The 17812-nt window shown below is 38.8% G+C and overlaps 1 protein-coding gene across 9 annotated transcripts in view; it reads right to left on the reverse strand.

The window, feature by feature from the left end:
- Window positions 1–17812, reverse strand: part of LOC131202771 (tyrosine-protein kinase Tec-like) — a 144004-nt gene that overhangs the window by 75552 nt on the left and 50640 nt on the right. For 7 of the 9 annotated variants that reach the window (XM_058192027.1, XM_058192024.1, XM_058192031.1 and 4 more), the window contains 6 exons: window positions 14568–14672; window positions 11511–11592; window positions 9009–9137; window positions 7585–7625; window positions 3822–4003; window positions 838–903 (listed from right to left, as the gene is read on the reverse strand). In XM_058192027.1, the coding sequence (XP_058048010.1) occupies window positions 838–903; window positions 3822–4003; window positions 7585–7625; window positions 9009–9114 (395 nt within the window). In that variant the 5' untranslated portion in view covers window positions 9115–9137; window positions 11511–11592; window positions 14568–14672. Of the gene's footprint in view, window positions 1–837; window positions 904–3821; window positions 4004–7584; window positions 7626–9008; window positions 9138–11510; window positions 11593–14567; window positions 14673–17208; window positions 17661–17812 lie in introns of those variants that run through there. The other 2 variants (XM_058192025.1, XM_058192026.1) reach the window with 2 other exon arrangements.

Below are 17812 nucleotides of genomic sequence, written 5' to 3' on the forward strand. Positions count from 1 at the left end.
CTCTTTCTTTTGCTTCAATTTGCTTCAATATTTAATAAAAAGAGTCAATAAAACCATTTATAAAAAAAGCTAAACTATAAGAGTACTTTAAATAAAATAAAGTGCATTTTAATAAGGCAGTTCAAAAGACAGCTTACTAATTCTAGAATACAGTTCGCCTGTTTGGAACCCTCACCACATCTCTGACATCAATACAATTGAACGTGTCCAGAAATACTTTACAAGAAGAGTTCTCCATTCCTCTGAAAACAATAAAATACCTTATCCCACCAGACTTGAAATCCTCGGCTTAGAAAACTTGGAACTCCGTCGCCTTCAACAAGACCTAAGTTTAACTCACAGAATAATCTATTGTAATGTCCTTCCTGTCAAAGACTACTTCAGCTTTAATTGCAATAATACTAGAGCAACTAATAGATTTAAACTTAATGTCAACCGCTTTAATCTAGATTGCAGAAAATATGACTTTTGTAACAGAATCATCAGTGCTTGGAATACTTTACCTGACTCTGTGGTCTCTTCCCATAATCCTAAAAGCTTTATCCTAAAACTTTCTACTATTGACCTCACCCCATTCCTAAGAGGACCATAAGGGGCATGCATAAGCGCACAAACGTGCCTACCGTTCCTGTTCTATTGTTTTTCTTTTCTTTTTCCTATATATATATGCTTATACCTTTATATACTATATAACCTTTCTGTATGATAGTTACAGGTATTGTTGTGAAAAAATAAATAAATAAATAAATAAATAATGAATCTTAATGGGAAAGTTTATACTTGGCTATGACAAAATCCTTGAGATAAAATCCATTTGCTATATAAATATTGACTTACTCATACTGCTCCAGACTGTTGGACTTCTTTCCTGTTACGTAATTGCTTGGAATATATCCCTGGTTTCTAGAGAGATAAAAAGGAACAATACAGGCAGTCCTTGCCTTATAACAGTTCGTTTAGTGACTGTTCAGAGTTACAAAAGCACTGAAAAAACGGACTTATGATTTTCATACCTATGACCGTTGCAACATCCCCATGATCAAAATTCAGACACTTGGCAAGTGACTCATATTTATGACGGTTGCAGAGTCCTGGGGTCATGTGATCCCCTTTTGCGACCTTCCGACAAGCAACGTCAATGGGGAAGCCGGATTCACTTAACAATTGTGCGACTAACTTAACTGCAGTGATCCACTTAACAACGGTGGCCAGAAAGGTTGTAAAACGGGGCAAAACTCCCCTAACAAATGTATCAGTAACAGAAATTTTGGGCTCAATTGTGCTTGAGAGTCAAGGATTATCAGTATACTAAAATGCATTACAAAAAAGGGCCTCTGGTGGCTCAGACTACTAAGACAGTCTGTTATTAATGCAGCTGCTTGCAATTACTGCAGGTTCAAGTCCCACCAGGCCCAAGGTTGACTCAGCCTTCCATCCTTTATAAGGTAGGTAAAATGAGGACCCAGATTGTTGGGGGCAATAAAAGTTGACTTTGTATATAATATACAAATGGATGAAGACTATTGCTTAACACAGTGTAAGCCGCCCTAAGTCTTCGGAGAAGGGTGGGATATAAATTCAAATTTTAAAAAATGTATATTTTAATAGGGCTATAATTGGTAAGAAATGTTTGAATTCCATATGTAAACCATCTAGGACACTAAAAGCCATGTAGAAAAAATGTACTAACAGATTTCTTTCAGTTATTACCTGAAGACATCAAAGCGCATTATGCTTTTTGTTCAGCCATTTTAAAACTCAGGCAGTGAGAAAATTAAGATTGCTCTTGCGCTGAAAGGACGCAATTTTCCTAAGACATGATTGCCATCTTTTAGTCTCTCTCTCTCTCCCGTGCCCTCCCAAATTAAAAAACACATAAGATTTCAGCATTATCAGACTCAAGGAAAAGAACAAGAATCTGGTTTTTTTAGTGAAATTCTATAATATACTGTAGTTCTCACCTGAAGTCTTTGATATCTCATATAAGACTTTTTTCTTTTTCTTTTTTTTAATTTAATTTGCAGAATCTACAATTATTAGGTAATGCTGTTTGCAGGCATCCCAGCACCCATAGTGGATAGATAACTGTATTGCGATAAAGATTGGAACTTTGGAAGCCATTTTTTTTTTATCTTTGTCTTTTAATTTTATGTTTTTCCCTTTTTTGCACTGGGAGCTTTCTTTTTGATTATTCTGGTTATTTTTTTCTTACTTTTTATGAATCCGTATTAGTTTTGATCTATTTTAAAACTTTTTAAAAAAATTGTTCAGAACAAAAAGATTTATGGATCTGTAAGCACCAGGCCTTCTATGGAGTCTACTGTGTAGTGTAAATATCATAATAAATTAAATATTCAAAAAATTAAAAAGAGGGAAGAAAGAAAGTTGAGCAAAGAGGAAACTGTTACTGAAATAATGTGGCCCCTTCTCTCTTGCAAAGGTGATGAATTTTTCCATGGCTAATCTTAAAGCCTGAATGGTACAGATGCCTTTTGAAAATGACCAACAACAGTTCAAACCTACCATTCATTCCCTGATCTCATGAACATGAGCAAACCCATCAAATCTTTGTCCTATTTTTAGCAATAGCAATACTGCTTAGACTTACCGTATTTTTTGGAGTATAAGACACACCTTTCCCCCCCCCAAAAAGAGGGTGAAAATCTGGGTGCATCTTATACTCCGAATGTAGCCCTGCCCAGCTTCTCAACCTGAGGTTTCAGAGGCTGAAAGAAGCTTCAGAAAAGAAGCTCCCAGACAGAGAGTTTCAGAAGCTTTTTTTTCTGAAGTTCTGTTTCGGAGGCTTTCAGAGGCAGAAAAAGGTTTTTTCTGAAATGGAGTTTCAGAGGCAGAAAAAAAAAGCAAAAAAAAAAAAAAGCAAGGCACAGAGCTCACAACCAAGGAACCTGTTGCTAAAATTCACCTCTGGGAACAGCTGATTGGCGGTATTCCAGGAGGCCTATCCACCTGCCAATCAGCTTTTTTTCTTATTTTCCTCCCCAAAAACTAAGCTGCATCTTATACTCTGAAAAATACGGTATATATACCGCTTCATAGTGCTTTACAGCCCTCTCTAAATAGTTTACAGAGTCAGCCTATTGCCCCCAACAATCTGGGTCCTCATTTTATCCACCTTGGAAGGCTGAGTCAATTCTGAGTCGCTGAGACTGAAACTCACCCAAATCTACCAAAAACCTATTTCTATTTTAATTTTGTTAAAGTATACTATAGAGCCGTGATGGTGAACCTATGGCATCCACAGGTGGCACTCAAGAGCCTGCTTTGCGGGCATGCCAGCTGTCGCCCCAGCCCAGCTCCACCGCACATCCTCGTGCGCCTCCCGCCAGCCAGCTGGTCTTCAGATCTCTGCCATGCGTGTGTGTGTGTGGGGGGATGGACGCATACGGGGGACATGTGTGCGTATGCACCGGGGATGGGATGCATGCCTGGGAGCGCTCGCACTGCATTTGGGGGGGGTTTGCACATGCATGCCACCACACTCGGTTTTGGGCCTGGAAAGCCTACTACACCAACCTGAAAGCCAAGATGGGGGCAGGGTGCCTGTGAAAGGGCGGGGCGCATGCACGGGGAGAGGGCTCTGAGTGCACGGCGGTGAGGCACATGCATAGGAAACGTGCACGCTTGTGCGGGGGGATTTGAGCATTTGGCACCAAAAAGGTTAACCATCACTACTATAGAGGTATGAAAACCACAATAAAATATTAGCAAAGACAGTCGTAATGCATTTATGCATATTGTATATAACATGTAAACTATTTCTGCCTGTACTTAAACCTAAACTAGATAATTGCATTCCTTACCCATATCTATCTTTTGCTTTCCACCAATGGATGTCATTTTTTTCAATTACGATATATTCTTGACCTCTTTCTAATTTCAAATCATGAAGTTCCGTGGGCTCAAAGTCATACATGGCTATTACCACTTCTTCCTCTTCCTCTTCTTCTTCTGGAGGAACAGGAGGTGGGGGCCTTCTCTGAAACTTAAAAAGTTATGATCTGTTATTGATTGAAATATTCTGATAATTGTAATTACTAAGACAATTATTTGGGATGCCTCTATTTTCCCAATGGTTATTCTCAACGAAGCAGGATAAAATACTTTTACACAAAATTATGCTCTAGGAAGACAATTAAAAATGCAAGCAACCAATTTATTCAAGTACATTTAAGTTATCCTATTTGCTGTTCTCATGGAACGAACACAGGTACATTTAAAAAATTAAAAATGAGCTTGTGTTTATTTATTTATTTTTGTTTACATTTATACCCCGCCCTTCTCCGAAGACTCAGGGTGGCTTACAATGTATAAGGCAATAGTCTCATTCTATTTGTATATTTTTTTTACAAAGTCAACTTATTGCCCCCCCAACAATCTGGGTCCTCATTTTACCTACCTTATAAAGGGTGGAAGGCTGAGTCAACCTCGGGCCGGGCTTGAACCTGCAGTAATTGCAGGCTTTGTGTTCTAATAACAGGCTTCTCTACTGCCTGAGCTATCCCGGCCTGAGCTATCCTTATGATGAAGGAAACCGCTAAAAGGTAGTACAGTAAAAAAAAGTAAGGTTGCAAATTAATCTTGGATTCAGAACCCTCCGTTTTACTACCAAATACAGGATTCTGGAAAACCCATAGCTGTTACTTGAGCAGAAAACAAAAAGAAAAGCAAACTAGCTTTAATTATTATCTCTCCAACACTAAGAAGGTTATTTACTTGTGAATTGTTCCATGATGCAAACATGCCCCAAAATCAGGGGTGAAATCCAGCAGGTTCTGACGGGTTCTGGAGAACCGGTAGCGGAAATTTTGAGCAGTTCAGAGAACCGGCAAATATCACCTCTGGCTGGCCCCAAAGTGGGGTGGGAATGGGGATTTTGCAGTATCCTTCCCCAGGAGTTGAGTGGGAATGCAGATTTTGCAGTATCCTTTCCCTGCAGTGGGGTGGGAATGGGGATTTTGCAGTATCCTTCCTCTGGATTGAGGTGGGAATGGAGATTTTGCAGTATCCTTCCCCTGCCACGTCCACCAAGCCATGCCCACAGAACTGGTAGTAAAAAAAAATGGATTCCACTACTGCCCAAAATATATGAAAAACAATCAAATCTCTTCTCTAAAGAATCCCTGGGACAAAAAAAAAATCCAAATATATTTTTCTGGAATTTAATAACACATATTCCCGGAAAGGCAGGCCTGAAAACTTCATTCAGATTTGTTATGTATCTATTATATACATATGCACACACGTTATTTGTATCAGCTATTTAAAAATCACATAGCACAACCCAACCTCACCCCAAATTTCTTGTTTAATCTTTGTCCTGTAACCATGGAGTAAAATAACCCCAAATTTCATTCATTCTGGAGGGAAATGGGGAGAGCAGATTGATATCCTCATTAGAGTCAATGAGACCATATCGATATTGCACTTTATGGGTTGAAAGAACTCATTATTAATCTAATGATATGTCTATGATATCCCTGAGTGAAACTCGCTGACATATACCATATGCCTATGAGTAATGGTGACTAGTACAGGTATCATAGTTAGAGGCTTGTCCATCTTAGGTTGCTCAATTATTAGGGTGTAACTACATGTTACTGCTAGTTCCTAAACTTGTTTTTCTGGAGCTAACATGAATGAACGAGAAATTTATTCTCTGTGAAGCTTAATTCCCAGTCAGGCAGCCTGGAGGAGAATAGTGGAGAACTGCTAAAAACTCATTAGAGAGCAGAAACTACAGGGAGACACTAATGAGTAGGGAATTTTTTTTTTTTTAATGTTTGCCTCGCTGAGGTGACTCCATATTAAGTTGTCTGATGTTGCAAAGAAATGTCATAGCGTACTTTTAGAAGATTATGCATTTAATGCAGGTTTTTGAAAAATGATGACTAGATGCCAAGAGAATGAACAAATCAATGGAAACAAGAAATCTAAGAGCCATTTTTGTTCTTTTGCAGACATAAATTGCATAAATTGGCTCAGACAAGTAGCTCTTCCTAAAATTTCCCAAGTTTATGAAGAGAAAAGTAAAAATATGAGCTTCTCCTCCACACCTATCTATCTGCCTATCTATCCATCAGAGGTGGGTTTCAGCAGGTTCTGACCAGTTCTGGAGAACCAATAGTAGAAATTTTGAGTAGTTCGGAGAACCGGTAGTAAAAATTCTGACTGGCCCAGCCCCCATCTATTCTCTGCTTCCCAAGTCCCAGCTGATCGGGGAGAAATGGGGAAAGAAATAACAATAAAAACATCATTTATCAATTGTTATCGTCTCAATCAAGTAACATCTCATCTTTTGACAGAAATTCAATTTTTAGCAGTTTATGGGCCTCTGGTGGCTCAACAGACTAATGCAGTCTGTTATTAACAGCAGCTGCTTGCAATTACTGCAGGTTCAAGTCCCACCAGGCCCAAGGTTGACTCAGCCTTCCATCCTTTATAAGGTAGGTAAAATGAGGACCCAGATTGTTGGGGGCAATAAGTTGACTTTGTATATAAATATACAAACGGATGAAGACTATTGCTTGACATAGTGTAAGCCGCCCTGAGTCTTCGGAGAAGGGTGGGATATAAATTCAAATAAAAAAAAAAAGAATTATGAACTTGTGAGGTGGCCCCGTTATAATTAGCATCCTTTTGTCTGTAACGTCCCTGTTTTGCTTTGTTTTTTTTAGTTTTAAACTGTTTTTATAATAGTTATGATAAGTGATTTTATGTATTTATCCACTGTTTTTTAGTTTTGTTCTATACCACCCAGAGTGATTTTTGGTGGGATGGGAAAAAATAAAATAAAATAAAATATGCAGGGGACATATCTGAGGTCCATAGGCAGTCTATCCCCCAACATGGAGACAAGTGTTGGAAAAAAGTACCCCTCACCCTTCATGCACTGTGATTAGAGGAGACCACCAGCCCATTCAGAATGCATACATTTCAATCTTTTGACTTATGTATGACTTATGTAAAGGGACGCAGTGGCTCAGGGGCTAGGACATTGAGCTTGTCAATCGAAAGGTCGGCAGCTCAGCGGTTCGAATCCCTAGTGCTGCCGTGTAACGGGGTGAGCTCCTATTACTTGTCCCAGCTTTTGCCAACCTAGCAGTTTCGAAAGCACGTCAAAATGCAAGTAGAAAAAATAGGGGCCACCTTTGGTGGGAAGGTAACAGCATTCCGTGCGCCTTTGGCATTGAGTCATGCCGGCCACATGACCACGGAGACATCTTTGGACAGCGCTGGCTCTTTGGCTTTGAAACGGAGATGAGCACCGCCCCCTAGAGTCGGCAACAACTAGCACGTATGTGCGAGGGGAACCTTTACCTTTATGACTTATGTAGCTACAGATTTTGAAGATAATGATTTAGACACATATGAAATTGGTGGGAAAAATTGTTGAAAGTTCCATTTTGCAGAAGAATAAATTACGCTTTAATTTTTAAACAGCTATCCATTTAATTTAGCAATTACTTAGTCTATAACTTTATCAGAATTCCCAAACTAAATCCCAAACTAAATGCAATTCCCCCCCCCCCCATTTTTGTTTAGTGTGCTGAATTTTATTCTTACCTTATGTTTATCTGTCATTGATGAAGGTAGAGCTTTAATTCCTTTAAAAAAGCAAGAGAAAATAAAACTGTATAAGTTGACACATATCCATTAAGGTTATTGAATATTGAAAAGTGCCTTTTACTGTACAGCTGTTTTCAATTTTTGCTAGTAACCTCTATGTTTCTGTTAATGTTAAAATAATGGCTATATTATACAGTTTATTGTTATCCTAAAACTAATATTCTGGGAAGTATTTCAGGACAGAAAATAATGAAACTGAATGAATTTCCCAGAGTAATGTGATACCATATGGACTGCTTTCTTATTCTGGTGCTATTCTTTATTATCAATATTAAAATTCAATCATCAATCTGTTGTGATACTGAAGTGTAAATATATCCATAAAGATGAAGAAAAAATATGAACATAAATATACACAAGAATGGGAGGGAGGGAGGGAGGAAGGAAAGAAGGAAGGAAGGAAGGCAGGAAAGAAGGAAGGAAGGAAGGAAGGAAGGAATTTTGACACAATTACCTAACCCTAACCCTGTCTGAGCAATTTTTTTCCAGAGATATCAATCCATTTTTAAACAAACATAAAATAGCGTAAAATAAAATAAAAATGAACAATTTACCATACAAAAAACCACAAGGAAAACAAATCACACAAGAAAATATATTTAAAAAGAACCGACAGCTACTATATATCCTGAATTCATCAGATCTTATTTTTAAAACAATTCTAAGCGTTCAGTGTTGATCAAGAGTGTTCAAGATTTTTTTTTCCTGAAGAAGATAATGGGACATTTTCCAATTAGCCAAATATATAATTTTCTCATAAATTGCAAGTCAAAGGTTAAACATGAATTTAATGCGCCCGCAGCAGTGTGTAGTACACCAATGAATTACATAACAGCAACTGCACTCATTAGTAAAGGTTTTTAAAAGATGCATTTATGAAAATACAGACAGACCATAAGGTAGCAGGGCGTGGAAGATAATGGAATCTGCAGAAATGAGTAAATTGACATTTGAAATTAGAGAATAAGAAGATAAGCAATATTATAAAATATGGGATTTATTTTATTAATGGTTAGAAAGAAAGATATGTTAGAAAAGAGTTAAAAAAGGTTATTGTTAAGAGAAGCAATTGAATTAAATTAATCTAGGAGAATGGATGAATAATGGTATTAGATAAAGCACTAATTTGGAGAAATTAACACGAAATGAGAGCATGAAATGTTATAACCATTGTTTAATTAAAAATTGATCGAGTGAGAGATTTGGATAATGCAAGATTAGATGAACGAAAGCAATGTTTATCTTGAAATTGCACAAGAGATATGTAAACACCCCACCAACACACAGTAATTGAATTGAAGAGGCTTTTATGTTTGTTTGTTGTAAAAAAAAAATTTAAAAAAAGGTAGCAGGGCACTTACCATTTTCAAAGAGATTATATTTTTCACACCCAGGTGCCAATTTTTCAGTCTGCCGGCAACACTGATAGATTCCATCTGTCCAGAATTTAGGATGATACTTAACCATTATATTATTATTACTCTTTATTTCTAAAAAAACCGAAAGGAAAAGTTAAAAACAGTTATCTTTCAAATTATTATGTCTCATTTAGTTGCACTATAGTAAATATTTGAACCCAAAGCAGCTTATATAGTAGCCCAACTTGCAACAACCCAAATATTATCAATAACAATGGCAATAAATTGAGATTATTTACATATTAACTTTAAGAACCAAGAAATTTAAAGTGTCAAACCGCGAAAAGTCCAATTATTTTTTGAAAAAAACACCTTTGGGACAACCATGACCTGGATGATTGAGGATCTCTATAGAGAAATCATTAAAAAAATTCATCATAATGGCTCAGGGATGAACAGACCTGCGTTTATATTTTAAGAGCGATCAGGCAGCCAAGAAGTCAATTCTATTTCTACTTAATTATGAAATATATGGGGGGCTTAGAGTCATGCTGAGCTCTTTGAAAAGAAATATCTTCTGCAATAATTATATGCCTATAGCATGGGGGAGATTTAAAATGTTTTTTTAAAAAAGTAGAAAATAAGGTTAAAAGGTAAATGTATTCTCCAGTTGACAGCATTACTGATTTTTTTTCACAGAAACATCAACAATCTGTACTCTGCCTAGCATTCATTGTTTCTATGACCAGAGAAATACCACATTTCCCACAATAAGAATTTGTGGTGATAGATGATAGATAGATAGTGTTGTGGTCTGTCAGCAGCCTACGGAGCTGGCAACGGAGTCGGACAGCGATGAGGCTGAGGTGAGGCCAGGGCCATCAAGAAGTGAGGTGCGGACTCCAGAGCCTCCAGAGCCTGATAGTAGTGAGACAGAGGAACAGGAGGAGCCTGTTCCTAATGCACGCATGAGAAGAGCTGCCAGAAGGCAAGAGCAGCTCAAGCAGAGAGGACAACTTGGGAGAAGGGCCAAGAGATGATTAGCCCCTCCCATAAGGCTTAAAACAGACCAGCATCGGTGTTTCAGCTTTGCCGGAAAACAACCTTGTAGCGGCATCTTCTGCTCCATCTTCTGCTTCATGTACGTCTTTGTTTTTGTGACTTCTGGATGTTTGCCAGGAAGGACCTTTGGCAGTTTGCCTAATTGGACTAAGGTTTGTGAGATAACTGAGGAATTTGTGTTGGGAGGCATTTGTTTTACTTTGAGTTGAATGACGCTGGAAATGAAGTAATTCTCAGCTGTTTGAATAAAGTTTGTTTTTCCACGGACTAAGTTTATTACTACCTACTTGGGTCTGGGTCACAACAGATAGATAGATAGATAGATAGATAGATAGATAGATAGATAGATACATAGATAGATAGAATCCCTTCTGATGGTTCTTTCCTTGTTTCTCCTCCCAGTACATAACATTTTTATCCAAAACAAAAAGAAAACAATAATAGTAAAGTTATGTCCTGTATCAATACCCTTAATATTATTAAACAATAACATCTGCCTTTCTTAGGTCATTGGGATGGACTTAATAGGTGGATGAAAGTGCCAAATCTAGTCGAAACATCTGGTGGTGGGTGATCAACCATAATAATAAGGTTGTCGTGTCCCACTCCTCCTCTGACGGCCGGGTCTGGGAAGCCTGTATCAAGCGTGGCCACGAAGCTTCTGCAGCTTTGCCAAAGTCCTGTCAGAGTTCTCAGGGCAGGCAGGAATACAAGGTGTGACTTCAGCAACCAGATGAGACTTTGCCTGACTCAAGGAATGCCAAAAAGCAGATCCTTTATATAGGCCATGGGGTGTGGCTCCATGACTCAGCACTTATCCAGGCCTGCCCCTCCCTTCCTTTTGCTGACGTCGCCTCTCCATTCTCCGGAAGCGGGGATCTGCCCACCTTTCGTTCTCCTGCTCAGCTGCTGGCAATTCCAGCTCGTGGCCGGCCTCGCGCTCACACGCTGTAGGGAGGTTTGTTTGCTCAGTCTGTCCGGGCACGGTGCCAGGGCTGAGGGCTGGAGGCATGCCAGGCCATTCTTCTTCACTATCAGTCTCTGGCTCAGATAGCAGGAGATGGGAGGGGCCCGGCTGCGGAGAGGAGGGCGGGCAAGATACAACAAAGGTTCATCGCACTGTCACCCAGATGTTCAGACTGGAATTGGCATTTTTGTCCACCTATCAAGTCCTTCCCAAGGATCTGAAATAGGCAGATGCTGTTTATTTCTTAATACGCTGCCTGACTACCAACGACTTTTGGGTAGTCATGAATAAAAACATTAAAAATGGGGGGGAAAAAACCCAGAGAAAAATGAAGAGTAAAGATGGCAAAAAATTGTTTCTTGACTAACAAAAAAAATGATTAAACTAATAAATAGGCAAATGTAGGGGGAAATTGTTTGTTAAATTTCCTTCACACTCTTCACTTAGAGATGTATATTTTCAAGAATTGCAATTACCTTCTTTTAAATTTCTTACCCACTGATCCCTACTATAGGCAGTGGGGGCAAAAATATAAAGAGTGCTATTATCGTAGACAACCTGCAAGAAAGAAAAAAACCGAATATTACTACCACACCTGTTTTGCCTCTGCAGCTATTATAACTAATTGTTCCTCTATTATTACAATTAATTATTCCTCAATAATTGCTAAATTAATACATGATATAAGCAACGGACTGAATGAAGGCCTATACAAATGCAGGTATTTTTAGCTATTTTTTAAAATGTTGTTAACTTCCTTGAAGGGATTGAAGGGTGGAAAGTTAGGTTTTACAACAAAAGTACAAATATGTAGCAATAGCACTTAGACTTACTGTATATAGTGCTTTACCGCCTTCTCTAAGTGGTTTATACAGTCAGCACATTGATCCCCAAAATCTGGTTCCTCATTTTACCCACCTCGGAAGGATGGAAAGCGGAGTCAACCAGAATCGAACTGTCAAACTGCAGTCAGCCGGCAGTCAGCAGAAGTAGCCTGCAGTAGTGCATTCTAATCACTTCACCAACACCGTTCACATAACTAAATCATTATTGTATCTGTATATAATTCTTTTTGTTGTTTCTTGAAAGCTACCTTATGTCACTTTTAAGTAAAGCCAATATCTGCTTTCAATATTTGGAATCTACAGTAGGAAAAATCAGCCATGGGCACCAATCCAGCTGAGTGAATGCCAGTTACGCTATCTCAGCCCTAGGAAAATAGCCATGTCTTGTCCAGTGCTTGCGAGAAGTCAAGACTAATTTGAAAGCACAAGAGCATATGCACCAAGACAAAGTCCTTGTGTGTCCAATCACACTTGGCCAATAAAATTCTATTCTATTCTATTCTATTCTATTCTATTCTATTCTATTCTATTCTATTCTATTCTATTCTATTCTATTCTATTCTATTCTATTCTTCTTCTTCTTCTTTTAATATCAGATTTGCATACTTCCGCTTGTACGTGTACACTTTGCCTCCTCAAGATCCGCAAGATGGCACCGACGAAGGCTGCCTCGGTGAAATGCTCTCAAATGATTTTATTTATTTCTTTATTTCTAATTGTTCTCTGCGACTCACAACGGATGACCATCATTTGTGTTGTAAATGTTGTACCTTGATGAAGGTATTTGTTTTTCTTTTTTCTTTTTCTTTTATGTACACTGAGAGCATATGCACCAAAACAAATTCCTTGTGTGTCCAATCACACTTGGCCAATAAATACTATTCTATTCTATTCTATTCTATTCTATTCTATTCTATTCTATTCTATTCTATTCTATTCTATTCTATTCTATTCTCAAATCATAACCTTAGGCTGGATTTGGAAGCCATGCAAGAGCCAATCTGGTTAGGAATTGGATACAAGACTATACGCAGCTACCAGTGATGTAGGCTAGGCTGAGAAGTAGAAAAACTTATCAACAGAAGGCAATGAAAACAACTTCTGTTTTCATGAAAATTGCATGGTTGAACTCAAAATAAGCTTTGCTTTAATCTAAATGTACACCTGCTTCTTAGCGCTCACAACTTAAGAGTCAAAGCCAGAGAGTGTTGTCAACAGTTACAACGGGAAGGGGAAAGTCCTTAAACAGTTCAGAAGCATTTGGGTGACCATTTGGAACTGTTCATGCAGTTTTAGTTCATGCCAATCAATAGCAATAAAAGGAAGAAAGGAGGTGGGGGGAGGGAAAATTGTATGGAAATAGGAGAGAGAAAAAGCACGAGAAAGTAATCAAACTAACTATGTTCTCTTTGCCGATGATGTTAAACTATTTAACACTATCAACAATGCTGCTACCCTTCAAAAAGACCTTGACTTTGTGTCGGAATGGTAAAAAAATTGGCAACTCCAAATCTCAACCAAGAAATGTTTTGTCTTTACACATTGGCAAAAAGAATCAGAACACAAAATACAAGCTAAGTGGACATAACCTTGTAGATGACACTCACTCTGTCAAGGACCTTGGAGTACTCGTATCAAATGATCTAAGTGCCAAAGCCCACTATAACAACATCGCCAAAGAGGCATTAAGGGTTGTAAACCTAATCTTTTGTAGCTTCTTCACTGGTAATATTACACTACTAACTAGAGCTTATAAAACATTTGCTCAATTCTTGAATACAGCTCGCCTGTCTGGAACCCATACCACATTTCAGACATCAATACAATTAAGCGTGTCCAGAAATATTTTGCAAGAACAGTCCTCCACTCCTCTGCTCGCAACAAAATACCTTATGCCACCAGACTTGAAATTCTGGGTTTAGAAAATTTAGAACTACGCCGCCTTCGGTGTGACCTCAGCATAGCTCATAAAACCATCTGCCACAATGTCCTACCTGTCAATGACTACTTCAGCTTCAACCTCAACAATATACCTTGATGAACGTATCTTTTCTTTTATGTACACTGAGAGCATATGCACCAAGACAAATTCCTTGTGTGTCCAATCACACTTGGCCAATAAAAAATTCTATTCTATTCTATTCTATACGAACACACAATAGATACAAATTGCTCCAAACTCGATTACAGAAAATACGACTTCAGTAACAGAGTTGTTAATGCCTGGAATGCACTACCAGACTCTGTGGTCTCATCCCAAAACCCCAAAAACTTTAACCTAAGACTGTCTACTGTTGACCTCACCCCATTCCTAAGGGGCGTGCATAAGAGCACCAGCGTGCCTACTGTCCCTGTCCTAATGTTCCCTTTAATTGTATTCACTTTATGTATTCAATTCATGCTTATACTTATATATATTATCTAATATGTACTAGACAAAAATAAAAAAATAAAAAAAGACCAGCAGTGTCCGCTTTAGAAATTTTCAAAATAAAATCACTTATGTGCTCATCGAAAGGAAATATATGTTTGCTCTTCTAAGTAGTTAACTTGGCTAACAGTGGGAAATTTAGTTATAATCTAAACCTCTCAGAGTGTATCAGATTAAGGGAGGGAGGGTCCAGAATGTCTGCTATACAAATATTTCCGTGTTTGTTGAAATGCAGCAAACTAGATTTCACTGCTTACCTGAAACGGATATTTGTTTTGACAAGGTATAACAATATCCTCATTCTTCACCGTCTCAACGCATTTGATTTTGGAAATGTCCACCGATCCTTTTCTGTACTTTTTCTGCAATGGGACAAAGATGGAACAGTTTTAAAAGCGAGGAGGATTTCAAACAATTTAAGAGTTAGAAAACCTGGCAAATTGCAATCCTGCAAAGAGTTGGCCAGAAGAGGGCACAACTGTTCAAATAAAGCTGCAGTACCCCAGGTTAAGTAAGAGATTTAAATTTTACTACTTATGAAAATCCCTTTTTCTGATGCACAACACAGGTATAGAAATGTCCACCATTTTTTAAAAAAGAATGATTCATTATATTTTTTTTAGGAAGTCGTACTTGGGATGCGGTGGCTCAGGGGCTAGGACGCTGAGCTTGTCAATCAAAAGGTCGGCAGTTCAGCGGTTCAAATCCCTAGTGCTACCGTGTAACGAGGTGAGCTCTCGTTACTTGTCCCAGCTTCTGCCAACCTAGCAGTTCGAAAGCACGTAAAAAAATGCAAGTAGAAAAATAGGGACCACCTTTGGTGGGAAGGTAACAGCGTTCCGTGCGCCTTTGGCGTTGAGTCATGCCGGCCACTTAACCACGGAGATGTCTTCGGACAGCACTGGCTCTTTGGCTTTGAAACGGAGATGAGCACCGCCCCCTAGAGCCGGGAACGACTATCACATATACGCGAGGGGAACCTTTACCTTTTACTTGTATTTATATCCAACAGAATTTTCAAGTGGCTCAGTTTCCAGGGAGAAAAATATTAGCTGTTTCCTTCCAATCACCTTCTCTGTGTCTAAATCATTATCGTGGCGATTAAAAGTAGAGTGGTACCTCGACACTCCTCATCAATTGGTTACAGGAAGTGCAATGAGTACAAAAAATTATGAGTACCAAACAAAATTTTCCCATTGTGAGTCACATGGCCGCCAACACCTACAAGTTTTAGATTGTGAGTTGAGTACCAATCAAGCGACGAGTACTAAGACAAAAATGTTCAGATCAAATTGCGTTGAGTACCAAATCTGATGAGTTTGAAAGCAGTTGAGTACCAAGGTACCACTGTATCCAAAAAGCCTCCTGACATCAAACAGTCATGTAATTTTCAGTTTAGTCATTGTGTAAGGGCTTATCTATTGCAAATGCAGTGATTTAATCCTAGGTGAAAAATCCTCTTTATTGCCCCTTTCTCTCACTTGTTCCCAGGTGCACAATAAACTCTGCTCACTATAAAGGCACACCCCATTCTGATTACCACAGATTTGTACGAGAGCAATAGGATTCTGAGAGTTTTATTGACATTCCTTTCCTTGTGATCTCCAGTGGGAATTTTCCTTGGTTCAAAGCAGCCACCTCCTGCATCAAAAGTTTCATTTAGCTATCCACCATGTCCCTAATTTTCCTTTAGGGTTGGTTCAGACTAACGGTTCAAAATTTCAATTATGAAATTATTTCTTTGCTCCACTTTTTATAGTTCCAACCAGTGGTGAAATCCACATTTTTTTACTACCGGTTCTATGGGTGTGGCTTGGTGGGCGTGGTGTGGCTTGGTGGACGTGGCAGGGGAAGGATACTGCAAAACCTCCATTCCCTCCCCACTCCAGGGAAGGATACTGTAAAATCTTCATTCCCTCCCCACTTCCGGGAAGGATACTGTAAAATCTCCATTCCCTCCCCACTTCCGGGAAGGATACTGTAAAATCTCCATTCCCTCCCCACTTCAGGGAAGGATACTGTAAAATCTCCATTCCCTCCCCACTCCAGGGAAGGATACTTTAAAATCTCCATTCCCTCCCCACTTCAGGGAAGGATACTGTAAAATCTCCATTCCCTCCCCACTCCAGGGAAGGATACTTTAAAATCTCCATTCCCTCCCCACTTCAGGGGAAGGATACTGTAAAATCCCCATTCCCGCCCCACTCCAGGGGAAGTATACTATAAAATCTCCATTCCCTCCCCACTTTAGGGGAAGAATACTGTAAAATCCCCATTCCCTCCCCACTCCAGGGGAAGTATACTGTAAAATCTCCATTTCCTCCCCACTTTAGGGGAAGAATACTGTAAAATCCCCATTCCCTCCCCACTCCAGGGGAAGTATATTGTAAAATCTCCATTCCCTCCCCACTCCAGGGGAAGGATATTGTAAAATCCCCATTCCCTCCACACTCCAGGGAAGAATACTGTAAAATTTTCATTCCCTCCCCACTCCAGAGGAAGGATATTGTAAAATCTCCATTCCTTCCCCACTCTGGGGCCAGCCAGAGGTGGTATTTACCGGTTCTCCGAACTACTCAAAATTTCCGCTACAGGTTCTCCAGAACCTGTCAGAACCTGCTGGATTTCACCCTTGGTTCCAACCCTAAGTCATATCTGCTTTTCAAATGCATGTGTTTTTTATTGGAAGAGATCCTTGGGAACTTTTCATTATCTATTTTTGTAAGGCTACCCTGAAATATTTGATGCCATCTCCACCCTGGCTACCTCAGTGCTTCCTTCTCTTTCTATATTATTTCTGGTGCTTACTCTTAAAAAGCATTGAAAAGCATATTGAGATTCCTTCAGAATAAGACATATTCTTATAGAGAATATAGACATATTCCTGAAGAGTCTTACATTCTGCTTTCAGTCCTTTAACCAGCAACCAATCCATAAAAATGATCTGATGAACGAGGGAAAGCAAAGCCCTAGTAGTAGTAGTAGTAGTAGTATCACAGATAGAGCAACACAAAAACTGTGCATTGCATGTTCATGCTTTGCTGCCCAGCATCAGGAAGAATGCCAGGATGTTGTTCATCTAGATAAGGTTAAAAATATGCATGAAAAACAGTCTGCAGTTCCTGAAATTAAAGGGATAACAAAACTTTTTTTTTAATTGTGCACACAACGAAACTCCCAGACTTATAATTAAAGAATACCAGACGAAACAACTTTCCATTTTTGATATTGGTTTCAGATTCTTTCAATCAATTTTTAATTACAAGCCAATTTGGGGGCTATTCAAGGTCTCCCTTATGACATACTCCACTTGGAAAAACTATGGGAATACATGTCATTATGACCTGTCTTTTCTCTGTCATACATAAAGGCTTTTCTTTTTAATTAGCAACGCTCTGTGATTAGTGATGCTCAGGTTCCATATTATTATATAAATTGCTCTTTGTAGATAAATCCACTGAGAAGTTTCCACTGAGAAATTGTTGTATTTAAAAATATGTAC

This window comes from Ahaetulla prasina, chromosome 8 (genome assembly GCF_028640845.1).
Source record: "Ahaetulla prasina isolate Xishuangbanna chromosome 8, ASM2864084v1, whole genome shotgun sequence".
NCBI classification, from domain to species: domain Eukaryota; kingdom Metazoa; phylum Chordata; class Lepidosauria; order Squamata; family Colubridae; genus Ahaetulla; species Ahaetulla prasina.